At 42.5% G+C, this 27172-nt stretch overlaps 1 protein-coding gene across 1 annotated transcript; it reads right to left on the reverse strand.

Moving 5' to 3' along the window:
- Window positions 1-2208: 2208 nt before the first annotated feature.
- On the reverse strand, window positions 2209-26743 carry LOC115371862 (protein sprouty homolog 3). Its single transcript, XM_030069430.1, has 2 exons — window positions 26392-26743; window positions 2209-4726 (listed from the first exon to the last, which is right to left on the reverse strand). Exon 2 carries the CDS (start codon window positions 4627-4629, stop codon window positions 3709-3711), a length of 921 nt encoding a protein of 306 aa, XP_029925290.1. The 5' UTR covers window positions 4630-4726; window positions 26392-26743; the 3' UTR covers window positions 2209-3708.
- Between the last annotated feature and the right edge of the window lie 429 nt (window positions 26744-27172).

A 27172-nucleotide genomic window follows, 5' to 3' on the forward strand; every position in this document is an offset into this window, starting at 1 on the left:
AGTGAATTACTACTACACTGATGCTGCACTCCTGAGAAGAAACTGGACGTAAAATTCTGATTTTCTCACTTTTAGGCCAACAGAAAGCATGGGGAATGATTTGGGAAGACAGTGGACTGACAGGTTTCAGTCCGTTCAGGTTTACCATGCAGCGTTTTAGAGAGAACACACTGCAGTGGTGAGGACAGGTGTGGGTGAATGCTGGGCACAGCATGACACTAACACTGCCAGGATAACAGGCTCCCACCCCTACTAACCATGTAAGTACTTTACTCATGGCACTCTAAAGTACTTTGGATAAAAGCCTGCACCAAATGGCATCAGTAACAATATACAGGCTATGACAAGGGACTTGCATGATGTTAAGTAACTGATGCAAAAAAAGTTTTAGTAAGTCCTTGTTCAGTGTTGCCCCAAAAGTTACTGAATTTATCACAAGTGTACAGTAGGAGGTTTACTGACCAGGTCTGAGTCAACATAAATGTTCACTACAATGTAAATTAACCAGAATAATATTAATCTCGTGGAAACAAAACAAAGAATAAAAAGAGTTATACAGGTTAACAGTCCGTATTTACATATAAAAATATAGCAAAGTAACTTTTAACAAATTGGGTCAGTGTGTGTGTCTGTGCTTAGGAGACACATCCATGCACACACACACACACACACACACACACACACACGCATGTGAACACGTGCATTTGCACATACACATGTACTCACAACACACACACACACACACACACACACACACAGTCACAAATGCATGCACACCTTGGATGCTGTGTGTTTGTTGTTTTCTCATTTCTCATCAGCAGACAGCCTATCACAGAGGAGTGTTTTAACCTCAGCTGAGATCAGCATCCTTCCTCCTCTCTCCTTCCATCCCTCCTTCCTTGTGTCCTCTCTCTTTGCAGACTTCTCCTCCCTGCATTGTTCCCTCCATTCATCCCTCCCTCTCTGCCAGCTGTCCATCTGCCAAACATCGCGACTCCTCTCGTAGCGCTCCCCCTCTCTCTCCCCTCCTCCTCTCCATTCTTCTCTGGCCCATTAAGAGCTATCATGAAGTTAATTGCCTGTTTGATCAACTCTCTCCAGAGCAGGGGCTGGAGGCTTTTAGCCCTTTGAGCGTAAGAGGAAACAGGGAAGAGCCAAGGGGAGGATTATGGGTGTGTGGGAATAATGTGCTTTTTGTCAACCAAATCTCCTGCTGGTTGGTTAGTTTTATTGTAATTTGATTCATTTTGTTTCTGCTTTTCTGCTATAACATTGTCAACCCAACAATATGTAATTATAGTATATCTGTGGGTCATGTGTCTAATATATTCCCTCAGAGTCTCATAGAAATCAGCCTTTGGGAACAGACAGAGGAGATATGAACAGTATAGAGGGATGGGTGTATAGACAGTGCAAGGCTAGAAGATAAATTAAATAATAATATACAAATGCAATGCACAAATACATGTACAACTTGGCTGACTCAACAGTATGGCATAAACAGGTTTCAATTTCTGTGCTGTTTTTGACAGTGAACTTTTATTTTTTTACGCTGGAAAACCTGCTCTTTTCATTGTATCTGCTTAGCAACCATGACTTGTTGTTGTTAACACATCTGATTGACACACAAGCTAATTTAACTAGCCTGGTGTTTGAATTATAAGTAATTTGTAAAATGGTTATCTAGTTCACATTTGATAAATTATTTTTATATTTTTAAAATATTTTTTTTTTATGTGGCTAATATTAACATAGTGCCGTTTGGCTGTTCTGGTCTTTATGCTTGGCTACAGGCCTATTCAGCTGCTGGAAAGACTCCCAGTGTTTTTAGACCAAAAACAAGGACAACTAACACCACAAACTGGATATAAAACACCAGAATGCATTATTTAAAGTGTGTTTTATTATAAAGTCCAATATCTGTCCTGTCAGAGTTCACACAACACAAGTATAGTGGACCGCCAATCTCTTGGCAATAAAGTTTGGCTCCAGTGCAAATTTTAAATGTTGTATAACATTTCCTTCTTCTGTGTTCCTTGGTGGATAGTAGCCACACATGTTAACATTAGCACTTCTTGTTAGAATTTGCCTGCTGGCTATTAATAGAGGGCTAGCAAATGCAAAAACTATCTTACTGAGGGTTTACTGAGCTCTTCTCAAACTTATTTGTGAGAGACAGGTAACTGTGTCACAGTACCCAAATCTACATTATCAGACTATTTTCTTTTTTTTTTTTTTTTTGGTCTATACATTAGTCATTATTTACCCATTTAAACATGCTAGATCTAGTGCCAGGCATGGTTACTTGAGACATGGGACAAAACCCCAAAGTTTTAATGTTGGGGATCTTATCAACTGAAAATTTTTATTCTGTTTTACTCAGTGTAAGCCGCTCTGGATCCGGACGCCAACAAAACGCCTTAGTGTAAGAGAGACAGGGAAGTGTGCAGCTAAGAGAAAAGAGCATTAGGTGGTGGGATGAGGGGATGAAGAGGGATGCAGGAGATGGAGAGAGGGATGGAGCGGGGGTCGGTTGGAGGGGAGGGGTGGGTTGGCGACAGACTGACTTCAGGAGGAAACCCGACCAGGCCGCCACATCTCCACTGAAGCAATGCTGCTAAAAATAAAACGAGGGAGGCTTCTTCTGCTGACAAAACAACATACACACAGACCTTACACAGGTTCGTATACAGTAGGAGAACACACACACTCACACATTCACACACACACACACACACACACACACACACACACACATGCTGCCTGGTCACAATGGATGCACCCTCCCCCCAGGTTAAATAATCCCTCATTCAGCTCTTGGGTTACAGGGGAACACATTGCCAATCTACCTCACAGTGCTTTTCTTTTACAAATGAGCTTAATAGCATCGAGATTTGGCCAGTTCACACAGTACATGGTCCCTGTTTTTTTTTTTTTTTTTTTTTTTTTTTTTTGGTGTCAAACATTTGTTAGAGGTGTCTTTGTTCTGACTTTAGGCCAGGGTGCTTTGTCTGAAGCCCCAGTTGAATATCCACCATGGCGCGACATTGGTTGACCCCTCCTTTATCTTCTGCCTTTTTGGAGTTGTCCAAATCGCATTGTGGTTTAAGTTCTCAGTCTACATGTCTCTCACTCTTCCTTACATACTGCCTCTGGCTTCTTTCCTTCCTGACTTGTAGCGGCCCGCTGCCCTCCGCTGCCCATCTCTGCTCTATGCCTCGCTGAGGGTGGGGAGGAGGGAGGTTCAACAATAAATAAATAAATAGATTTCAACATGTCCAAATTACACCACCAGTGGCTAAGTGATCTGTCTGTCTGTCTGTCTGCCTCTTCATCCATGTCTCTGTCTGCCTGTCTGTTCACCTGTCTGTCTATCTGTCTGCCTGTCTGTCTGGAAGTCTTGGTTAAGGTTGGCAGGCAGTCCAGCAAGGCTCATTATTGTCTTCAGGGCTTTAGTGTTTCTTTTTGTTTTTAGGTAGAAAATCTCCAAAGTGAACAGGCACAGTAAAGCTTTGGTCCCTCCTGAGCTGGAGAAGTAAATACTAGGTACATTATGAACCACAGCTCACAGTTTGGTTTGGCGGGTTGGGTGGTTGTACATAGGTAGGTGGGTCACAATAGGCATGGCATTGTTGCCATGACATCCGCTGTCATGGCACTGTTGATTGGCTGAGAGAAACAGGTTTAATTGGCTCCAGTCCCTGCCTGTCATAATGGCTTCTCAAGTGCCTTGCTCCGCAGCGGTGGATGGCCAGGGTTGGGGTTGGAGGCGGAGATCTTGCGGCACACTGTGTTGGTGTTACTGCATCTGCAGCCAGGGCGCGTGGCACGGTCGTGGGCACACTGGCACAGGGCAAGGCACAGCCTGGCAGGGGGATAGCAGCAGAGGCAGGGCAGGCAAAGTGCCAGCAGCCCCATGGTGCCCCAGCGGGCGCAGGCGTGGGCCGGGGCGCAGGAGCAAGGCCGGTCAGCGCAGTTGTCCTCGTCGTCCTGGGCAGAGCAGTGGTAGAAGAGGCCTTTGACACAGCATAGGCAGGTGCCATACTCCACAGCGCTCTCAGCGGAGCAGAGGCAACGCTGGCCACAGGCCCAACAGGAGGGCAGGCGGCGCGGGGTGCAGCACTCCTGACATTTACAGCGGCCGCATCGCTCGCAGATGAAAAGATGCAGGCCCAGCTCGGTCTCATCCTCTGCCAGGCCTTTACCCAATGAAGCCTCTGGCTTCAGTTCTCCTTTGGGCTGGGCACGTACCACCGAGCCAAGGCTGGAGTGGGAGGGAGTCAGGCCTGCCAGCAGCCGCTGGTCTGAGGCGGCACTGGTCCGAGACATAGAAGAGCTGATGGTGCTAGAGCGACTCAGGTGAGCTAGGTGGGTGTGTTGGTGCTGACTTTGGCTTCGGGGCAGCACTGAGTGGAAGGCAGGCTGGGGTTGATGGGGGTATCCTCCATGAGGGTAGCGCTCATCATGGGCAAAGAAAAATCCAGACTGGGAGGCTGGCTCCAGTGCCACAGGCCGGTCCAAATAATCGTTGTTGGCCCGGATGGCACGGATCTGGTCAAGGGACAGCACAGGGACCTGCTGAAGGTCCAGCCCATCCAGCTCCATCCTGAAGGAATGGGCAGGGTCCATCCTGGTGAGCCGGGGAGGGGGACACCAGGGCTCGGGGCCGGGCCGGGGCCGGGGCTGGGGCAGGATGCTCCCAACTCTCACGGCACATCAGATAAACCTGCAAGGATGCAGACAGACGGGGGGACATTTTAGTGACATTACTGCTGAACTTCACTTTTTGCATGATTCAGAAACACCTGACTATATTGCATTTTTTCCATCAGACAAGCAATCAAACACACAGAACTAGGTGGACGTTGCAGTGGTGCTTGTGATGCTCTGGTTTTTATAATTAAAAACAAATAAACACAATAAAACAAAACAAAACAAACAAACAAAAAAAACCTCACCACTAAGTAAGCAAACTGTCCCCAACCCCCTCGGATACTTTCTGACTGAGTCCAGACGAGCTCTCTCACATATCATATTCACAACCATATGTTTGCCCCACATACAGTTTTGATGAGCATGACTAAGCAGCACCATATTGTAATGAATGACCCATCTGAACCAGACGGAGCTCAGGAATACAATTCACATGCTGCAAAATATGCCCTTTTTATTCTTATGTTTTCTTTGCTGTCATAATCCACATCATTTTCATAACTGATATAACACAACAGTGATTCAACTTCTATCTGTTTCCTGAGAACTTTTAGCATTTGCTGTTTTAAACACTCACTGTTGGCTATATGTAGGTTCTTCCTGGTGGATTTAAGTTTCTGGGTTGTTTGTAATAAACAGAAGAAAAGAAACTGGGTAGTAAGTATGGAAACATCCACACTGTTTGATTGGCAGGTTTTCTCAAAACCAGTGAACATCTAGTCAAAACAAGGCCAGAACACGAGTTTTGGAAGCCAGATATCACAGCACCTGATGAAGCAGTTATTGATTCATTGCTATTGATCCTCAGTCTGGAGAGCTGCTGCATATACTTTATGGCAATATGATATATTAATAAATCCCTCAATGCAACTGTTGATTACATAGAAATGGAATTTTTTCCTAATTAATTATTGGTACACAGACATATTGACAATTCACATAGTGCCACAGTGCATGGCAGCAGGAGCTCATATACAGCACCAGCATGGCATATATGAAACTGTATATATTACTCTCCAAATATACATTCAGCATTTGATCAAAGATGGAACTCTATTGCAGTGCAGCGTCCACACAGACATCAGCCATGTCATTATGACCACTGAGGTTTTCCACTGCTCAGGCTAACACTATTATTAGCCTGCCACAGCCAGAGGGATGGACCCATCAGGTCCACACTGTAATTTAGCATCTGTTGAACACAGCTGAAGAGGACCCACCTGCACACAGACAGGGTGGCAGTCACAGAGGCTGTGGAGTAACTGTACAGTAGCAGGTTTAATCCCTGCTGTGTGTGCCCTGTCAAAGTTCCCTGTGTGTCCTGTCAAAAATTTTGGATGCATTTGGATCTTTTAAAGGAATACCCCAGCATTTTTTGGCAAAATACCCTTTGTACCCTTACACAGACTAAGTCAAAATGTTTGGTACTATTTTCACCTCTGAACATCCAGTAGTCTGGTTCTTATGGGTACATCAACTCTGAAGTTGTCTTATTTACACAGTGTATCATGTGTGTTTGAAATACACATCTTGGAATAAAAAAAGAGTTATTTCAGTAGAAGTTAATTTGTGGTGGATCTTCCAGACCTTTATCGATTGATAAACAGATCACTGTGATAGATGGAAGGAGTAATGTCTTCAGTGGTTCCACCAACTTCTCCTGAAACTACTCTCATTTTATAAAAAAAAATCCCAAGAAATGTATTTCAAATACACACGTTACCGTTTGATGGAGCTAGGCTAATGATTCCCATAGACTTCAAGTCTTTTATGTGTGTGTTTGTCTGTGAGCTGGTGTGTACATGCCTAAACTCAGGTGTTTGCCAGAATTTGGCATTTCAGTGATGCTGGGGACGGTTTGGGGAGTAAACCATTTCCTGTGAGCATGGCCAGCTGTGAGCCTCATTGTGGTGATCAAGGTGAGGCCAGCAGCCTCACAGCAGAGAAAACAAACTGCAAACTGACTGTGCAGCAGGCAAACCTCTTCAAAAACAAAGTCATAATTGTCAACTGAAATTAAGATGTGCTATTTTTTTTTTTTTTTTTTAAAAAGGGAGAGGAACAGCCTGCAGACAAGACATAGACCATGAAACACAAACTTTTATTTAACTGCATCTTAACACATTTTAACACAACTTAAATCTTGTCTTGTTTTATTCTTACTTTTGTTAACTTTTATTTGGGTGTGTCTTATGTCTGTGCATATTCTTATTCGTCCAGGTCTTAGGCATCTCAGAGAAACTGAATCAGGTCAAGTCGACTTAGTTATATGTCTAGAAGATGTTTTGCCCCTTATCCAGGTGCCTTCATCAGTTCATGCTGTTCATTAGACTAGACTGGTAGTCTTATCTTTTTGTCTTTATTTTATTTAAAGCACACTGAATCCATTTGTGTTTGAAAGGTGCTATACAAATAAACATGCCTTGCCTTACAATTCAAGCATTCCTACACAGGGGGATACAGAACTGTAACTAGTGCAATGGCACCATGTTACAGCACCATCTTGGAGAAAAACTCATAAGAATTCAGATTAAGAATTCACTGTCCTTGTTTTCATCTGTTTTCAGGGCCTGACCACTGTACATTTTACTGCTGGTTGCCTGTAATGTTGGTGATGTCAGAGTTTCAGCTCATCTTCCAGTTGTTTGACTCATTGTAACTCAAGCTGCTCTGCAGAGGGTGTCAGCTAACATGTAAATATAAAATTGCTGGCAAACACAGAACAATGTGCATGAGGAAAACAGCAACCAAAATCAAATAAAAGGTCCAAGTCCAGATGAATATGCAGCTGACTGGATTCATTGTTTACATATCAAAGGAGTTTTTGTTCCTAATGAAAAGACCAAAGTCTGACAAGAGACTTTGAGGCTAATTTGAGCTGAATGTGATAGCTTGATATCTGCACTTCGCTTTGGGGAGAAAATGTGTGTGTGCACGCATGCATGTACACACACACACACACACACACACACACACACACACACACACAAAGCCGTCTTGCCAAGTAGCCAAGGGGGAGAGATAGCCTGCTAGCTCGTCACATGGGGCCGGCCCTCACAGAGAGTAATGAGGCCAAATGGAAATGCGTTTAAAGCAGCCTAGATTATGAGATTAGATAGAGCAGTGAGGGGTGGGGGGACCGCTGCAAAGAAATCCATCTTAATCTTATACTGAGTTGTAAACTCTTGTTTGAGACTGGTTCAGCTCAACTTTTTCTGTTTCTGTTGTTTTTTTTTTTTGTTTGTTTGTTTGTTTTTGTTTTTTGTTTTTGTTTGTTTCCTTTTATTTATATATATTCTTGAAACAACTGCACTAGATATCAGACAGTTCACTCCATTAGTTTGAAATAATGTCTTCGGGTTTTATTATAGACCAAGAAATAGCTGAACTCATATGTTATGGGGATAATAAAAATTAAGCTTGACTGCAAACAGGTAAAAAAAAAAAAATCTCTCTGGTCAACAAGTTTTTAAATATAAAAGAAAAAACAAAGACATATTTTAAGACGTAAATAAGAAAATAAGACTTTTTTTGATGTTATTTTTTGGTTTTCTCATCCCTTGATCTGGTTGAAATGACTTGTTGCTGTCTTGTTAAAACCTTTTAACTCCAATTTTGGTGACTTTGGTGTTTTGAACTCCAGCTGAGGGATTACATGATTCTGCTGGACTGAGAGAACTGTGTGACGCTTGGATGAAACCCAAGAGTGGAAATCCATCAACAGGAGGGAAGGAGGGAGTGGAGATTAGCAGACCGGACGGAGAAAAAACTCTTCCTGTCCTACAGGCTTCCGGAGAGAGATCTCCACAAAATATCTGGCAGCCTGTACTGTCGCCCCCGCATAAAGGTGCACTACCATCCAACCCCTCTATATATTACACACACACACACACACACACACACACACACAAACAAAATCCCCTTCTCCCAGTGGCCCGGCCATAAAACAGCAGATAAGGAGGCCCAGGTTGGGAGATGAGGATGCATTTTCAAATTAGTCGGAGGAGAGAGGAGAAGTCCTGGTGACTAATCTCATCAACCAGTGCGGCGGCTGTGACTCGCCCATACTCTGCCCGGCTATCATCCCATCTAATTGTTAAAAAGAAGAAGCCTGCTGTCTCTGTCCATGACCTCATATTTACTTGCTGATGGTTGAGGCGACAACCCCAAAACCCCCAGCTCACAGGACTCTTTCCTACATGGACATTTAGAGCGTCTCTTTAAGTTTAGGTATGTAAGATATGTCAGCAACCAATTATTACGAGATGCAGGCACTTCAACAAGGCACCGCACACTGTAAACACTACGCAGCATTTCTTTTCAAGTATGTGCAATCTCCAAAAGTGATGAGGCTGAGTTTCATTTGCAGCATTGCACGAGCCCTTACCATGCCACCTTTTTCTTTGGACCTGTTTCAGTGAGGGGAGGGGCTTCTTCAGTGGGAGATGAAAGGTCAGTCGTAGATACCAAACAGAAGTAGTACTCATCATCTGAAAGCTGGAGCCCTGAAGATTTGAGATGCAGCTCAGCACTGGCACGGTGTTCCAAGTTTTTATGGTCATAAATCTCTAATAAACAGTGTTTTGATTAGGCGCCAGATTATTATTATTATTATTATTTCAAATTTATTCAGAGTGTTTAAGGGGTAGAGCATTATGATGAGAGTATATGGTAGCCATTCCCATGCTCAGTTATGTGTCATGGTGTTGCAGCAGTTTTTGGGTTGATACCATTTGTTACACCGATTGAGGGCTCTATCTTTCACACTGCGCTACCCGTTGCCACTACCCACTACCCGTGAATTATGCATTTAGCAGTTTGCACTATCCCTAAACGGTATCTTGCGGCCACACTACCCGCTATACATTATGCCGACTCCTTTATTTGCACCTGGAGGTGTGTCTGTGGGCGTGTTCATGTGTTTTCCCTACAATTGCTATCTTGACCACACACGTTAGGGAAAGCGAATAGCGGGTCCTCAGAACCACCCGCTACCCATTTGGGCTGTTACAAGAGCACGCCCAGGCAGCTTCGATGTGCGTCCACTTGGACATGCGGCTCCACCTCCCCTATAAAAAGCCACCTTGCTTTAGCCTCAGTTGAACCCCTGAGAAAATGGCAGAGATAGTCCTAAATCGCGACCTTCCTCTCTCCATTACGGGTTTCGGTTTGCGGATTTGGGATAGCGCAGCTTGCCCTTAAAGGCAATGGCACCTGGCACACTGATTGGTTTAGCTGGCGTAACGCCCAAAACACGCCCATGCATAATATAAAGGGTAGCGCAGGTGTTTTATGGATAACGGCAGGTGTGCAAGATAGCAACTTTTGCAAGGGAACGCCTCTTATGCAATGCTAAATCCCCAAATAACGGGTTTAGTGCCCTTAGTACAAAATGTATCCATTTTTGACCACTCAAGAATTAATAAAATGGTCAAAAATCCCTCCAGTATACCACATTAGAACATCGAGACATCATAGAAAACTGCATGCTCTGATTTGGTATCAAAAAGTTTTGACATTTGTATTTTCTGGAGGAACTGCATTTTCAGCGATTAGATGGCGAGCACTTCTGATCTGGAAGTTGCTCAGCTTCCTCTGGGTGTCCTTATTTCTCCCTTCAGTTTTGAGCTGCTGCACTGAATCACACACAGGATGTAAATACTACCTGCAGTACCAGCTGGAGATTTCTGACCCCCGACTCTGAGTCTAACATAACACCAAAAAAGTCCTAAAAATACATTCTGACCCTGGAGGTTCTTGTGTCCTGGCCCTTGAGTCTTAGTGCAGGTTTCTACAGATGTTGTATCATGTTTTACTTCATGCTTGCTGGGCTTTTGCTCTGATGTCCAAAAAGTAATTCTGTTCTGTTCTGCTTGTGTTTCATCAACTGAAAGTCACAGGCAATAGTCTAGTCACTGGTTGTTTGACTATAATTGTGCCCTGCAGAACAAATTGCCAGCCATTGTGGTGTTGGCATGCAGGATAAATGCATGAAGAGGACTGCATTCAGTGGCTTATACACTACTCACAAAAAGTTAGGGATATTCGGCTTTCGGGGGAAATTTCAGGATGAACCTAAAATGCATTATAACCTTTACAGGTGAACTTAATGTGACCTTCTGTAAACTTTTGAATGCACATGTCCAACTGTTCAATGTTTCAGTACTTTTTGCACAAGTTGCTGTTCTCTAACAAGGAGTTTAACGGCAAAATTCACATCAGGTGTTTGATGCTCCAGCTCATCGAGGTCGTATCATTAGGGAACGGCTGCTGGAGACTGGGGTACCTCAGATGGAGTGGCCTGCACTTTCTCCAGACCTGCATCCCATAGAAAACCTATGGGATCAGCTGAGTCGCCGTGTAGAGGCTCGGAGCTCTGTACCCCAGAACCTCAATGTCCTGAGGGCCGCCCTTCAAGAAGAGTGGGATGCCATGCCTCAGCAGACAATAAGTCGACTTGTGAACAGCAGGAGACGTCGTTGTCAAGCTGTAATTGATGCTCAAGGGCACATGACAAGTTATTGACACTGACATTTTTTGTTGTGGTATATCCATCACTGTTGTTGGCTTTTGTTTCAAGAAATTGTTTGAGATGAGGAAATCACCAGTGCATGCTTCTACTTAAATGCCCTACTTTCATGATATAATATCACTGTAGCATGAACATTTTACATTTTCCATAAATTTCACCCAAAAGTCAAATATCCCTAACTTTTTGTGAGTAGTGTAGATGTGCATTTTAGTATTCTTCCTGGTGCAGTTTATATTACAACCTTGGCCCAGATGTCAGATGTCTTTCAGACTTCAGAAAGATTTGTCTGCAGCATCCACTGCAACAGTAATGCAGGATGTGTGCAAGTCTGGTGACTTGATGGCAGCGACTATCATGCCTGGCATAGGGCAATGACAGCTGTGTACTTTTAAACATCTTGACATTTCTGGATGTTACACTATAAATTCTGAAATACTAGAGCAGTGCCATGCAATATAAAACCTTGCTGCCTGGTTGCAGCTGTATTTTCTTAATCTACTGATCAATGAGCAAACAGAGCCTTTCCCATCCTGCTTGGATGCTTCATATTGTGACATGTAATCTTACAGCATATGGGTTGCATACAGCATAAATAATGATACATTCATTCACTTGTGCCCCTTTTCCACTAGTACCTACTCGGCTCGACTCGCCTCGATGCAGTTTTGGTGGTTTTCCATTACAACTGAGTACCACCTCACCGTGGGTGGAGTCGTCATAGCAAGGTGGTGCACCGTCCAGCTCCCTCTGGATTCTTTGGGCCACCACCAAGCACAGAAAAGTCTCCACCTCTTCATTTGACCACGGTACCGGTTTGCTTGCCATTTTCCTAATTTGCCAACTTCAGCGATGATCAATGCGCACGGTCGCTGTTGCTGTTTTTTTTTTTTTTTTTTTTTTTTTAAATGCCGGGTTTGGTTTTCGTGCAGGAGTCGCTATCATGTGTCATCGCTCCCTGTCCAATCAGTGGCCTGCATGGCGTTTACGTCACATTTCGGCTCGACTCAGCTCACTTGGAACCCCGGCTGAGTGGGTCCCAAAATAGTATCTGCTACCAGGTACTACCACCTGATGGATAAGCTCTCAAACCGAGTAGAGTCGAGCCGAGTCGAGCCTAGTAGGTACTAGTGGAAAAGGGCCATAATTAATTCAGTCATTAATTAATTTGCTAACTCATCCATTCAATCAGTCACTCGCGTATTCAGTTATTCACTCGTTTGTTTGTCACTCTATGACAGGGGTGTCAAACATGCAGGGCCAAGAGGCTGCAGGTTTTCGTTCTGACCAAAAACTGCACCAGGTCATTTCACTGATTAGTCCCTCCTCTCTGCTTGAAGGTGAGGTAAATGGGGTGAACTGAAATGGTGTCTGAAAATGGTGTAAAAAAAAAAAAAATAGCATAGAGGGAACATTGCCTAGGGGAAATAAGGTAGCTTTGAAGAGGGTGAAAAATGTATATTCTTTATTTATATTTTGGCACAAACAATCTTTCTTGGCAGATAATACCAAGTGGGAAAAAAGGAGGAAGTGCATATATTATTGGTGATCAGTTGCTAACTGAAAAAATGCAGTCTAGCGACACTAAGTTAGCTGGGTTAGTTAATTAGCCAAGCTCATACTAGAGTGTTGCTATCCATGTAAGCTACTTAGCTAGCTGCTTCCACCATCATGAATATTTTGGTCATAAATGAGTGAAAAAAATAAGTCTTTTTTTTTTTTTTCAATCAGTCCTTAGTTTGCTCTTTATGTGTGGGTGTTGGCTAATGTGCGCTTGCATTTGAACTCAACCAGTGAGCTTATTCCTCCCTGCAGAGGAAAACTTCATTTTCACTAAAACACCAATCTTCTAATTTCAAATGGTGGATGGAGGGCGGCAGCAAGGCGCTGCTGTTTTCAGGGGATAGATGGCTGAGCCGGGGAGTGTGTTATCAATCTACTGGCAACAACACAGCTGGGATGAGGGGAGAGGTGTGTGTGTGTGTGTGTGTGTGTGTCTGTGTGTTGGGGGGTGAATGCAGTGAGTATGAGGATGGAGGAGGGCGGGGCAGGCAACACCCTCCCTTCTCACATTACATCTGGAGCTTAGGGCTCTCTCTGTGTGTGTGTGTGTGTGTGTGTGTGTGTGTGTTATGGGCTACATGTGTGTATGTATGTGAAGATGCTGTGTAGTGGGAGTTGACTTCCCAAACATGGTTCCCATGGAAACATCTCCCGGAAGAAGGAGGGTGGGGGGCGCTTCTGCAAATTGCTCTGCATTCGGACCTCACATCTCCAAACCCATAACGTCAGGAACTGGGGAGGGGAGGGGGAGCCTTTTGTGGAACTGAATGAATGTGAAGCAGACGTGCAGCATAAACACAGGTTCAGTTTTATCTATGTTAGTAGAGTATCTATCAGCAGAAGTCCTGCATGCATGTTTCCCCTCCAGGTTAACTGCTGTCACAAATCTTGCCTGCCAGTCTCTGATTACAGCAACACTGTGGACTGAAGTCAGGGTCCAGTCCAAAAGATGTGATTCACTGGTAATCTATCATGTTACACAGGTTAAAGTTACACTGAGGTTAGAGCGTGTCCTGCAGTGTTGGGGCTGACGAGTTACCTAACTTAACAATGTTATTACTGAACTGACCAGCAGAGCGGTGTACCACACACACACGCACTCACAAAAAGAACACAAGGAGGTGATAGAGAGAGAAAAGAGAGATGGAAACTTAAACATGCAGTATTTTTACTTTAAAACATGAAAACATTGTTTTTGTGTCAAATTGTTTTCCGTCCACACAAAGTTTTCAAAAAGTTGCCCATCCACGCCAACACCACAACACCTCAGTTTCTTCAATAGGCACGAGCGACACTTGTTTTACTTTGCCTGTCCTGTTTTTTGCTTTGCTTCCAGCCAGGATCACCGTGCCACTCACAGATTAAACATCACAAACCTATTAACATTCAATTTAATCCATGTGATAGAGTTTGCTTTAGTGTGGACGGAAGGCCAAATAAAGATGCATTTTCAGATATCTCCAGATTAGTGTGGACATGACCTTAGAGAGAGAGAGAGAGAGAGAGAGAGAGAGAGAGAGAGAGAGAGAGAGAGAGAGAGAGAGAGAGAGAGATTTTGTAGTTGCACAGTGAAAGAGAGACAAAGGAAGAGGGAGGACAAATACTGAGAGAGTAGTTAGAGTGCAGGAGAGAGTTAAAAAAAGGAACTAGTGATGCACACACACACACACACACACACACACACACACACACAAAATCAAAGTAAGGGTTTTCTTGTTCTTATATTGTCTTTCTTTGTGTGATAATGTGATAAATTCATGCAATACTATTGGTGTAACATGTAACATGCATGCCAGTTAAGCAAACTGAATTGACCTCTCTCTCTCTCTCTCTCTCTCTATTTTCCTGTCTCTCTCTTAGAGAGAGAGAGGGTATGTGTGTGTGTGTGTGTGTGTGTGTGTGTGTGTGTGTGTGTGAGAGAGAGAGAGAGAGAGAGAGCTCTGGTGTTTCCACAGGCTGTCAGTGGTAATCTGAGGATGGACCTCGGTGCTGCGGGAGTATCAGTAATGACTGAGACTCTACCCTGGGACACATACACACACACACACACATACACACACACATGCATACACACACACACACACACACACACATGCACACACACTGCTGTTGCTGCTGCTGCACACGCACAATGCTGATGCTCTTCTCCGGAGTGAAAAACTTTGGAATCAGTCAGCATTCATGCCGAAGGTTTAGACAATGAAAATTTACTCCTTTGAAATGTATAATCTTTAATTTAGAGCCATAATCCGCAGAATCAGTCACCTATCAATCAAAAAGTGTGGGAGGCACTTCCTTGGATTTTTTGTTGATGGAGTTTGAGTTTCTCTTTTCTTTATCTATTCTGCCATGGTGACTACTGCTGCTCATGCTAACTACCCAGTTCTTCTTCTTCTGTTTATTCCAAACCAGAAATGTAAAACGAATCACTTCCTGTGCAGCAGGAAAAAGCTACAAGACACCGACCATGCGTTCCAATACCCACACTACCATACTATTTAGTGGGCAAATAAAAAGATTCAGTATGTCCCAATACAAAGTATGTCAGATGCAGTATGCCAAGAGTACCAGGATGTTCTACTACATCCAGTCAGATTTCACAGTATGCATGTCAGCATGCTGCTCTGGCCATTCTGACCCACAATCCTTTGCACAGCGGACATTACGTTGCACTGACTGAGTTGTGTGTACAAGCCACGCCCACATACGGAAGACAACAAGACACATATCGCACAAACCTCACTCAGTGACAGCAGAAGCGACAGGAAGACAGAAGATCAGAAATATGACAGACGACAGCGCAGTATGAAACAGCACCGCCATTTTGACAACAACATTCAAATGTGGAGCTACGGACGGCGGCGGAAGTGAGCAAGAGGGGCGGAGGTCAAGGATGATGTATGTAGTGTGTCCCAATAGTATGCATATGCATGCATATTTCATACTAAACTACATACTTTGTAACGGCAGATGCGGTACATACTAAAAGTAAAAAGTAGAAGTATGCGATTTGGAACGCAGGGTGAGTTTTTACAACCGACAATGGAAAAGCTGTAAAAGGCTACATGTCTGTACCACAGCGGTCAATGCACATTAACTGATAAATAGAAGAAGCATATTTCTAGTTATGTGACACTTAATTGCGTACAAACATGCATTAAAGGTGATTAGAGACAGAAACTGCAAGCTACAGTGTTTAGATTTATAGCAAAAGTTAAATTTTCACTAATAATCCAACTTTAACTTTGCTTTACTAAATAAGTGAAATAGCAAAAGACAGGGGCTGTTTTGACTCAGCTGATAAAAATAATTTATAAGCACATAAATTATTGGTGGCTCGGGCCCATGACAACCATGTAGATTTAAATGAAGACTGTTTAGATTCAACTGACCAAATTCATGGAATAAGCTGATGGTTATGTCTACATCTTTTCATGTTTTTTTTTTTTTTTTTTTTTTTTGTCAGTTCTCGCTTAGATTACCCCTAAACATTTCTGTTGACTGTAGCTTTAATTATGCAGTGTTCAATAAAGAAGGAGTGCTCAACCAATTTGCACAAAATGACTCCTGGTCGGCTTCGCTGGATTTGCCGATCAAAGATGGTAAAAACTGACTTCAGTGCAGCTATCAGGCCTCGGTCTGTTGCCATCTGCTTTTGATTCAGATGTCAAGAGCATACAGAAACCGCGGAAAGAAAGCACAGCTCACTTGATGGGAACTGTGGTTTCAGGCAGTTCCGCCAAGTCTGGACTCAACCTGCTGATGGTCGATCGAGCTTGACGGACAGAGCACCTCTCCCTCTCTCACCGATGACATCATGGTATCAGGCTATTTTAGAACTGACCCATTGCCTCCCTTCTCCCTCCCCTCCTCTCCTCTTCCCCTCACTTCACCTTCACTGCTCTCCTCCCTTCCCTCTCCCCTTTCATCCCTGCTGTACTCTCATATCCTTTAGTCCCCTCACTTCTCCTCCTCCTCCTCTCCTCACTTCTATTCCTCTCCTCTCCTCATCTCCTTGTTTCCTCTCCTGTCCTCTCTCTTCTTCTCCTCTCCTTCCTCTCTCTCTTCTCTGTTAAACTGATGACAGCATTTAAAAGCACTTTTTCCCCTCTCTTATCAAAGGCATAATACTTGGTGTGGTGGAGTGAAAATTGTACCTTTTGTATGTGAATCAAACACACACACACGCGCTCCTGTGGCATGTAACTGTTTGGATCCATGTAATAGATTTATAAATTGCATGTGAATTCCAATTTTTCAAGCCCATTAACTTAGTAAAGTAAAATTTTTGAATAATTCTGCACCTCCACCCATCCAGTCAAATAAAACTGTGTCTCCTTAATTCATGTCCTACTGGTTTGCTCGTGTGAATGATCCGTCCCTGACTTCGTGATATAGCAAGAAGTACCACAAAGTAACTAACAATTTGTCAAAATTTGTGGTTACTTCTATCTTACTTCTGCCAAGAGTACATGTTTAATGCCATAAGTAGTTTACACACACACACACACACACACACACAAACAATCACACACATTCATAGATACACATACATCAGTGGCGTTTTGGGTGGGAACGTGTTATCAGTTTCAGATTTACTGGGTACACAAGTTTCCCAACAGGAGGTTCCACCTGAACCCTCTCCTATGTCAGCTTTACCTTGCAAAGCAGCTGGCTTTGCAAGATCACAATCACGCAAAAATCCATAGGGATGAGCGTGTACACCACTATCTGTATCTGTATCTGTATCTGTTTAACTATCGACATTATCCGTATCCGTATCCGTAGTCAGAGTGGGCGGGGCCGAAACCGGAAGTGGGTGGTGCTTAAACGGGTGGGGCTTAAATGGTATGTTATTTTAAGCCTGAAATTGGTTGATCAGAAGTTGCTGTATTTATTGTTTATTGGAAAACTATTTACAGAACAGCTTCAGAATTCAGATCAATGTTTTTGATCACAATAGTAAACAAACTACTTACAGAACAAGTTTATACACAACATGAATATTCTTAAGTGCATTAATGAATACAACACATGCAGTAGGCAATTATGAAGTACTAGAGAGAGAGTGTATATGTATATATAGATAGATAGATAGATAGATAGATAACTTAATTTGTAATATTTATACTATATTTATTTTTTTATATATATATTTTTTAACAGCAGTGAGAAAGTGTCAGACTCTCAGTGCATGCAGCCAAAATAAAATACAAATAACAAAGTACTTTGTGTGTTCAACTAATGTATGTGTGTAAGTGGTGTGTGTGTGTTAAGACTGTGACTCTTTTGTTTTTATTTCTGTATGTGTGTACACTTTTGGAATTATTGTGTATAATCTGTTTTCTTTTGTAATTATCTTGCTTAATATAAAACAATAAACACATTGTAAAAAAAAAAAAAAGAAAAAAAAAAGACTGTGACTCTGCACCGCGTCCAGTACGAGCAAAGTTTTCCATCTGACTTTCTATCAAAAACCAGCCGGTAAGAGCAGGCAGATGGTAAAAAAACAAACAAACAACAAAAAAAAAAAAACGACGCATTCAGCCCTAACCCTAACCCTAACTCTGCTCAAAAGCAGTGCGTCTCTTACCAGTCAAGTTTAGCAGAAACTCTACTGACTGAGGGAAGAGCGAGCTGACAAAAACCTGACCGCTACTGAAGAGAGACGCGACGTGAGCTGTCACACCTGAGTGAGTGACAGCTGAGGTTGTCCCTGTGTGTGTGTGTGTGTATGTGTGTGAGCGGGGCACACAATGTAGGGGAGGGTCGCTGCGTGTGACTGGCCTATCACACAACGTGGACACAGTCAGCTACCCAGTGAGGATTTTCACTCATCACCAGCACGGATATTGACTCATATTACTCGGATCATACTCATACTCGGCAAAAGTACTTTATCCATACCGGATACTCGTTTCAGCCGAGTATCCAGCTCAACCCTAAAAATCCATCTTGCCAAGCTTCAAGTGACTGAACCACAGTGATTCTGACCAATCAGCGCCGAATTTGCAGCTACGGGTGGGGTTTAAGTGTGAGGACAGCAAGAAGCAACACCAACGGCAGCGCCTCAAGAGGTTAGTGAAGTGCTGTTAAAGCATCAGTTATATCATAACTGGATGCACAAATTTTCCTTACAAAGCCAGCAAGAATCATCGACCGGCGTGCTAACTGCATAACTACACTGACTTGCTCGCCAGCTGTCAAAGTTCCTTGGACCGCAGCTTGTTGTTGTTTTCTCTTCATTGCTCTCCTACCACGTCTTATGGTTCATTGATCTGATCAGTTAGAGAGTGACAGACAGATGGTTTATCCAATCACCTGCCAAGTATTTTTTAAAAGTGCTTGCCTTTTTCCAAGCAGTTTCCGATGACGATTTCTTAGATGGTCTGGTGTCTGAGTCGAAGAAATCAAGATTCTAGATGCAGCACCTTTTGCCCAGCTTACTCTCAGAGAAGTACATTTTATGAAGTCGAGCCAAAAATGAGGACATATTTAGGAGACATGGATATTCCTTGTTAGCTATAGCACTATGATGTTCAGTTTCCTGTGGTTTTGGCATGAATAGCCCCTGAAAGAGATTGCAAGCTATGCTTTGGCTAGCGTGATTTATTACGTTAACATCCAGTTTTCTCACAGCAGTTGTTCCAACAGAGTAGTGATGTGTGGGAAACTGGTGTACCCCATAACTTTGACACCACATAAAAGCACTGAGCAGAAATTCAGTGATTTGCTCTAAGACAGTTTGACAGGAAACACAACTGGTAAAAATGCACACTGATCAAACACACGATATTTCAGTGATGATCTCTGTAACCATCAGCCCAGCCTGCCACCACATTGCAGGCCTAGAAACAAAGAAGGGCTGCAGCCCATTGCAGATTTATTCAAGGTGTTGGCTATGGTCACCTGGGGGGGAAGCCCTCTCCATGAACATAACAGGATGAATTTCATGTATTTGAGGTAAACAGACCAGATACCCATCAGCACATTATTTACAAAAACCTCACAGCTCAACATGTTTGTCTAACTTAACTTTACTCCACCAATCAGAAGCTTCTTTCTAAATCAGCATCACCATCAGGTTTTCAGATTGAGTTGTGTCTCTTTCATCCGTCAACATTTTTGTTGAGTGAGCCGATGAAAAACAATCTGAATGGCTCCTCTACACACAAACAGACAAAAATACAACTGTGCCACACCGTGTGTGTGTGTGTGTGTAGCACATACCGGTGTGATTTATACCACAATTTCATTATTAATGGTGTACTATGCAAAATAGCTGAGGGGGAGAACTGCTTTACATTAGGATAATTTAAATTCAACACACACACACACACACACGCACACACACACACACACACACACGCACACACACACGCGCACACACACACACACACACACACACACACAAACAAAAGTGTAATTTGATAGTCTACTTTGATAGTGTACATGGTTGTCATGGTTTGATCAGGTCAGCCACCACCTTGTATCAGCTGGGTTACAATGTCTCTGAGCCAATGAAAATGCAAGAATTGGAGCTAATTGCAATATAATATTGTGTACTTTGTGCTCATGGCAGGCTCATATGTTTGTGTGCATGAAAAAATTTCATGATGACAGTATTTATTATTGTAAAGGGAACCTCTTTACTCAGTACATGCAGAAAAAAAGTGCTAACTGGGGACGAACATGGTACTTCAGAGTGGAGGAATATTGGAGAACTCTGAACTCTGTCTGGTTCCACAAAAACAAACAAACAAACAAACAAACAAAAACATTTTTTAAATGGTCCAAAGATGCCTAAAAAGAGCCATTAAAAACAGTGGTAACACTTTACAATAAGAGTACAACAATTAATGTTAGTTAATGCCGTAATAAACATTAGGTAACAGGTAATAAACATTAAGTAACAGGTAATAAACATTTGCTCCTGGTGAAATCATTGCAGTCTACATTGTCTGTATGCACGTGCTTTATGTAAGCAAGTTTTAATGTTGTAAATTTTATGTCCTGTTTATTGTTTTTAAATGTACTGTAACTATGCTGCTGCCCTCTTGGCCAGGTCTCCCTTGAAAAAGAGATCTTTGATCTCAATGGGACTAACCTGGTTAAATAAAGGCTATAATAAAATAGCATTTAACTAACCGTTAACTAATGTGTCTACGAATCATGTACTAATGCTGTTCATGCTAAGGTATTAATTTATATGTTATTTAAGGGTTATTGCTGTTAACATTAGTAAATGCCATAATAATCATTAAATAACAGTTAATTAACCATTACGGCATTACCTAACATTAACTAATGTTAATTGTTGTACTCTTATTGTTAAGTGTGAGGGAAGAGAAAAGCTACATGGAAATAGCTACTAATTCTCATTAAAGGAAAAAATAAAGTTGTTCACTGGAGCCAAAAACAGTTCTTCAGAGTGGCTACTCCAGGACAACCCTGTTCTCACGCAACAAACAGTCTTTAAGGCCGCAGTTCTTTAAAGAACTATTTCTTTGAATTCCCCAAAGGTGTTTCAAAAAAGTTCTTGAGGAATCAAAGATGGTTCTTCCAAGAACTTTAACCACCCAAAAGTTATTTTAAGAACCTTTTTCAAAATAGCTCTTGTGGACTCAACTAGTTCTATAAAGAACCCTTGTCAAGTTTTACTTTTATGTTATTTTATTTAATTGTTTGTTTGATTTTTAAAGGAGGAACCATCCACCACTAAATTAAGTGGTTCTTTGTTAGTTTATGATTCTTCATGCAACCATACAGTCTTTTATTAAAGAACCATTTCAGAACTTCTGTGACCAAAAAAAAGTCCAAATTCAAGAGCTAAGAAGTGAGATAGAAAAGATTTGGCCCGTGAGAGCAGAATCAAGACAAAATACATGCAAAGTCAGAATATAGAAAAGGAGGGTAAAGGGTGACTGCACTTTCAATTTATACACACTGATTAGTGCACGTAGCTTTTCTCTCTCTTTCTTGTGTGTGTGTGTGTGTGTGTGTGTGTCCATGTGAAGTCCAGCAGGCACTAGGACCCAGGGGCCTTCCTCCTGAGGCCCTCCGGGAGCGCAGCGGGATTGAATGACAATAAACTGGATGAGATACCGGATGTGCCGAATCTGACCCCAACGGAAAGACTGAAATAGACACTGCAGACCAGCAAAGTCCAGGCAGCGGAGAGAGAGAGAGAGAGAGAGAGAGAGAGAGAGAGAGAGAGAGAGTGGGGGGGGCATATAAAGAAATCACTGAATGAATGAGGGAGGGAGAAGGAGAGAGAGGGAGCGAGGGATGGCGATGCTAATAAAGATACGGTAAGTGGATTGTATGAAAGTGGTGGAGCCGCAGAGGTAGAGAGGGAGAAAGATAAGAGACTCAAAAAGTCAAAATAATCTGCAGAGAAGGACACTGGCAGGTGCAGAATTTTTTTTTTTTTTTTTATGCTGTTTGGTTGTCACTTTTCCCACTTGCTGCTACTCCTCCAAAGAATGGAGGGGTAGCAGTACTGGGCCACATTTAATGTAAAAATGCACCTGTGAATCACAAAGCTCCGTACAACCAGAAAACTCTGTTCCACTGACTGACTGTGGATTTGCCCTATTTGTCCAAGTTTTATTCTGGTAACTGTACAGTGACTGGTGGGAAATCCTCTCAGCTCACAGGAAGTGACACATTGAAACTTGAGAGCGAAAGTCAAAGTGTGTCCTGAACAGCAGTGAGCAAACGAGCGATTGCTCTTGTCCAGAGAAAACTGGACCTACTGAGAAGAGCTGAACATTTTCACCATCATCTCCTGTCCTCACACTGAGAAGAGGACATTAGGTTTGCTGATGGACACCTGTCAGCCCTCATGATATTACCTAGGAGACTCCTGACTTCCATGCCCCTCTCCTGCTGTTGGCGTCTCAGTCTTCCTGATTTTAGCTCATATTGTGATCAAACTTCAATATCAGACAATTTCCTATGTTTGTTAGAAACAATAACACAAACAATCTCGGCCCTAGGGCATCACCACTGTTTCTGAAAATATATTAAAACAAAATATATTACACATAAAATTCAGTCTGCACGGTTAGTTTATTGGCAGTTCTCATTTTCAGTTACTTCCATATTCACTAGAAAGACTGCCAAGCACATGAGATGAGACAGCTGAGGATGATGTGAAAACTTTCACAAGTTTGTTAACCTTTTCACATCATGCTTTCACATCACAAATAATATAACTTGATTTAAAGTTAGAGTTAAGGTTAATGTTACATTTAGGCAACTTAAGTGCTTTGGTTCAGGTTAAAGACAAACTTCAGCTAAAGGTGAGAATTTCACTTTGCAGCTTAACGGGGAGTGAGACTGGGATCAGAATCCAGCCTGTTGAAGGTGAAGATAAACACGCAGCACCTGCCACCTGAACCATCAGCTCCACGTGCTGCATGCTGCATTGCTAGCAGCTCAGCTGGAGCTCATTTAAAAGAGCAAGGCTCTTCTTCTACTGCTATATTTCTGCCATATTTGTTTTTTCCATTCATGCTTAGTGCTTATGGAAATTATAGCTGGTGTTTAGGCAGTGTTCTGCACAGGGAAATCAAGCATGTCTCACCACCTGGAAGTAACTGAACCTCTTGATTTAATGTCAAACTACAGCTGTTTCTAACTGTGTCACCTCCAGGTAATGTCTTTCTCTGTTCAGAAACATATTTCTCATTTTTGTGCACAGATTATGTGTATATTAGCCTTGGATGGACATATTGTTCGCACTCCTGCGTGTGTGTGTGTGTGTGTGTGTGTGTGTGTGTGTGTGTGTGTGTGTATCAACCTAAAACCTTTTGTGCACAATTATGACTGTACCATGAAGACCTTCTTTGAACTTGTTTGTTTTGGATACTTTGGCTCTGTCACTCCATTCACTGTCTACCCCATTCGACCACTCCTCTCTCTCTCTCTCTCTCTCTCTCTCTCTCACTCTTGCGCTCACATTGTGGTGGTCCCACACTGCAATTCATTGTCTACCTCGCCCTACCACGCAGCTCTCTTGCTGTCCCCCTCTGCTCATAAATAGCCTGACATGTCAACGCTGTGAAAAAGGACATGTAAACCAACCTGTGCTGTTCTATATTTCAGGGACTTTTTAGGGATTACCATATTATATTGGAATCATACAGTAATTTCATTTGTAATTTGAAAAGCGTTTGACAAGACCAATAGCTGCTGAGTCTCTCCTGAGTTGTGGTCAGTACATAGGGTGGCCCACAGCTGGGTAGTCTGTGGTTCAGAGAAGGGGAGATACGCCTGGCAGAGATCTGTACTCTACTGAGTGGCCTCTTCTACTTTGAGACATTATGCTCATGAATTTTTTTGGGTGACACAATCATATCCAGCCAGGTTAGTCAGTTGGAAAATTGATTTTCAGTCATCACTAACTTTAACCAGTCATGATGGGCTCTTTGCTGTGGTTTTCATCAGGTGGCATCAGACCCAATGGTAGAATCCAAGTTTGCTCTTATTGTCCCTACTGTTGTTACTGCTGATGATGTAAAACACGTCACTTCCTGTCCAGCAGGAAAGAGATACCAAATACCAAATGGAAAAACCTGAGCTGAATGTGAATTGGGTAACTGTTATGTTATAGCAATCCATTATAAGGAATAGCAGAGCATGTGTTTAATTAAATGGAAATATTGCTAATAAATACTTTCAAGCAGAAATAACCAAAAAATATTGTTTATATTCCTTTCTTCTGGTCTAAATCTTGACATCTGGAGTATATTGTTTTTCATTATCTTTTTTACATTGTGCATTTAGTTGCAACAGGCCAACAAAGTGTGTTGAGTTTTTTTCCCCCTCTCTCTTTCCACAACTTTGTGGTTCTGTAGTGCATTAGACAGTGCATTAGCTCGTCTGCCCTCATGGCTTAAAAAAAAAAAAAAAAAATCTCCATATCCATCCATCCATTCATCCATTTCATCACGCGTTCATCTATCCACTAAACTCCACCCCTCCACATGTACTGTCACCTCCCTACATTCATTCTTCATCCGTCCACCCGCCATCCAACTCTACCGCTCATCAAACAACACCCCCCGACACACACACACACACACACACACACACACCCCATCGGTTCGTCCCATCATCTGTTCATCCATCCGCCCCTCCAGTCGCACCCCAGCGGAGATGGGTATTGACGTTCTGCATCCGACCTTGAGGACAATCAATCCCAACCCCACATGTCCCCATCACAGTTACACACACACACACACACACACACACACACACACACACACACACACACACACACACACACACACACAGCTAAAACAATCTGTGACTAATGTTAACATGCATCTTGATAATCTGTTAATTTGACTGATTTATTCCTGTTCCACAGAGGATGATCCACTCCTGTGTTGCTTAGCGATTTTGGATTCAAATGATTCACTCACAGTCACCAAAGTTTCTCCAAAAGTCTTTAAAGTAAACCACTAAATGACTTTGATAAATGCACAAAGACATTGCAGTGCTGCTGAATAATAATCTGTTAATATGACTGATTCACTCTCATTCAATAGGATCAGTGCATGGGGTCACTCTGTCTACCATGGGGCGTGAGGAACATCACAGGTTACCCACCAGCACACACACACACACACACACACACACACACACACACACACACATACAGATCAACCCTCACCCATCTGAGCAATCAAGCCAACACACACCACAACACCAAACTCTAGTCTGTGCTTAATAACAACTGCAAGATTATGTAAAATGAAAATGACAGAAATTGTTAAAAGAGTGGAAACATGAAACACATCATTGAGAGGAGATGGGAAAGTGGAAAAGGGACCAAGTTTATATTAAAAATAAACATAATCTGGGCAAATACTTCTCCATATAGTTGAAGAACAGACAAATGTGGTCACTATTTGTGAACTGCAAGATTGCAAAAAAATTCAGCACACACTTTTTTTTTTTTTTTTTTTTTTTTTTTTTTTTCAAAATTCAAAATTGTGACCACAAAATTTAACCACTACCGTCCTGTTATTGAGTTGCACCCTGTTTCCTGCTTTTTCATTTCCATCTCTATTTCTATGGCTGGGGTGAATTTACTGTAATATGTAAAACAAAAGAGGAAATCACAGGTTTCATCTGGTTTATCAGTGCGTTTGATGTTTTGTTTGAGTTTTTCCCCCCACTTTTGTGTTCCATCTTCCATCTGTGCTCAGAGCACATTTTAATACGAATCAAAAAACAGAAACAATAAGCTTAGAGTGCCCTTCGCACCTCGTGTTATATATTTTTTTCTTTCTCTCTGATGGAAACACTAGCATTCCTGTAAAATCGCTACAAATAGTAAAATTCCTTTAAACAGTAGTTTTATTGCACCGGTCTACAGTTAATCGGGATTATTGTACCTCTTTTCAAAGTCCCCACATATAAAAAATGCTTCACTAATAATGATACAATATCTGAGGAACTTATTATGGGGCAAATAAACAAAAAGCAGATGGGAACTTTTTACTTCCAAGGTCATGCAAACCATCAATAGTTCCTGAGTGGATCAGATGACAGGATGAATTCATGCCTACCTCGGACTGGAGGGAGATCCATCCTGCGGCGTGCTGGGGCGTCCTGCGTGAGTGCGTGTGAGTGTGCGCCCCTTAAGTCACTCTACTCGCCCTAGAATAATCCTGATGGGACTTATTGTGAGTCTGTGGTATTCAATAGAAACTTTATAGGGACCGTCAAGTTTCCTTTTCTGGATCTCTATAATATTCCTGTAGTATTCTTATGCGACCAAACAGTATGTCTGCGGTCCTCAACACTAACTTTACAGTTCTCTTAGTGTAAAACCCTTTGTAATACCCCTTTAATTTTCTTGCAGGGCTTTACTTGTCTATGATATTTGCTTAGTATCCGTCTAAAGTGGGCTGTGTTACAGTAAATGATTGCTATAGCTCTTTCGTTGAGTATGCGTGTTCTGTATGCAGGGAGAAGATAGGGAGGATGCTCTCTCTCTCTCTCTCTCTCTCTCTCTCTCTCTCTCTCTCTCTCTCTCTCTCTCTCTCTCTCTCTCTCTCTCTCTCTCTCGTGTCTCTATGTCGGTCTCTCTGACGCGCCCTCCTCTCGGAGCATTTCCACGACTGCTCCGGTCCTCGGTGCGTCCTCCTCGGGTCACCTCCTCCTCTTCCTCGCCCTCAGAGCCCCTCCAAACAAACCAGACACGTCCCGTTACGCACAACGCACGGAGAGGCTCCACTCGCACTGTACAAAGTCTGGAAAAATAATACAGTAAAATAAATCAGGGTGCTGCTACTGTAAAATCCCGAAACTCTGGCGTTTGAAGGGAGAATCTGCGGAGCGCAGAGT

This window comes from Myripristis murdjan, chromosome 14 (assembly GCF_902150065.1).
Source record: "Myripristis murdjan chromosome 14, fMyrMur1.1, whole genome shotgun sequence".
Lineage (NCBI taxonomy): Eukaryota > Metazoa > Chordata > Actinopteri > Holocentriformes > Holocentridae > Myripristis > Myripristis murdjan.

Coding starts and splice junctions, on each gene's coding strand:
- LOC115371862 (XM_030069430.1), bottom strand. CDS start 4,629: ATGGACCCTGCCCATTCCTTCAGGATGGAGCTGGATGGGCTGGACCTT.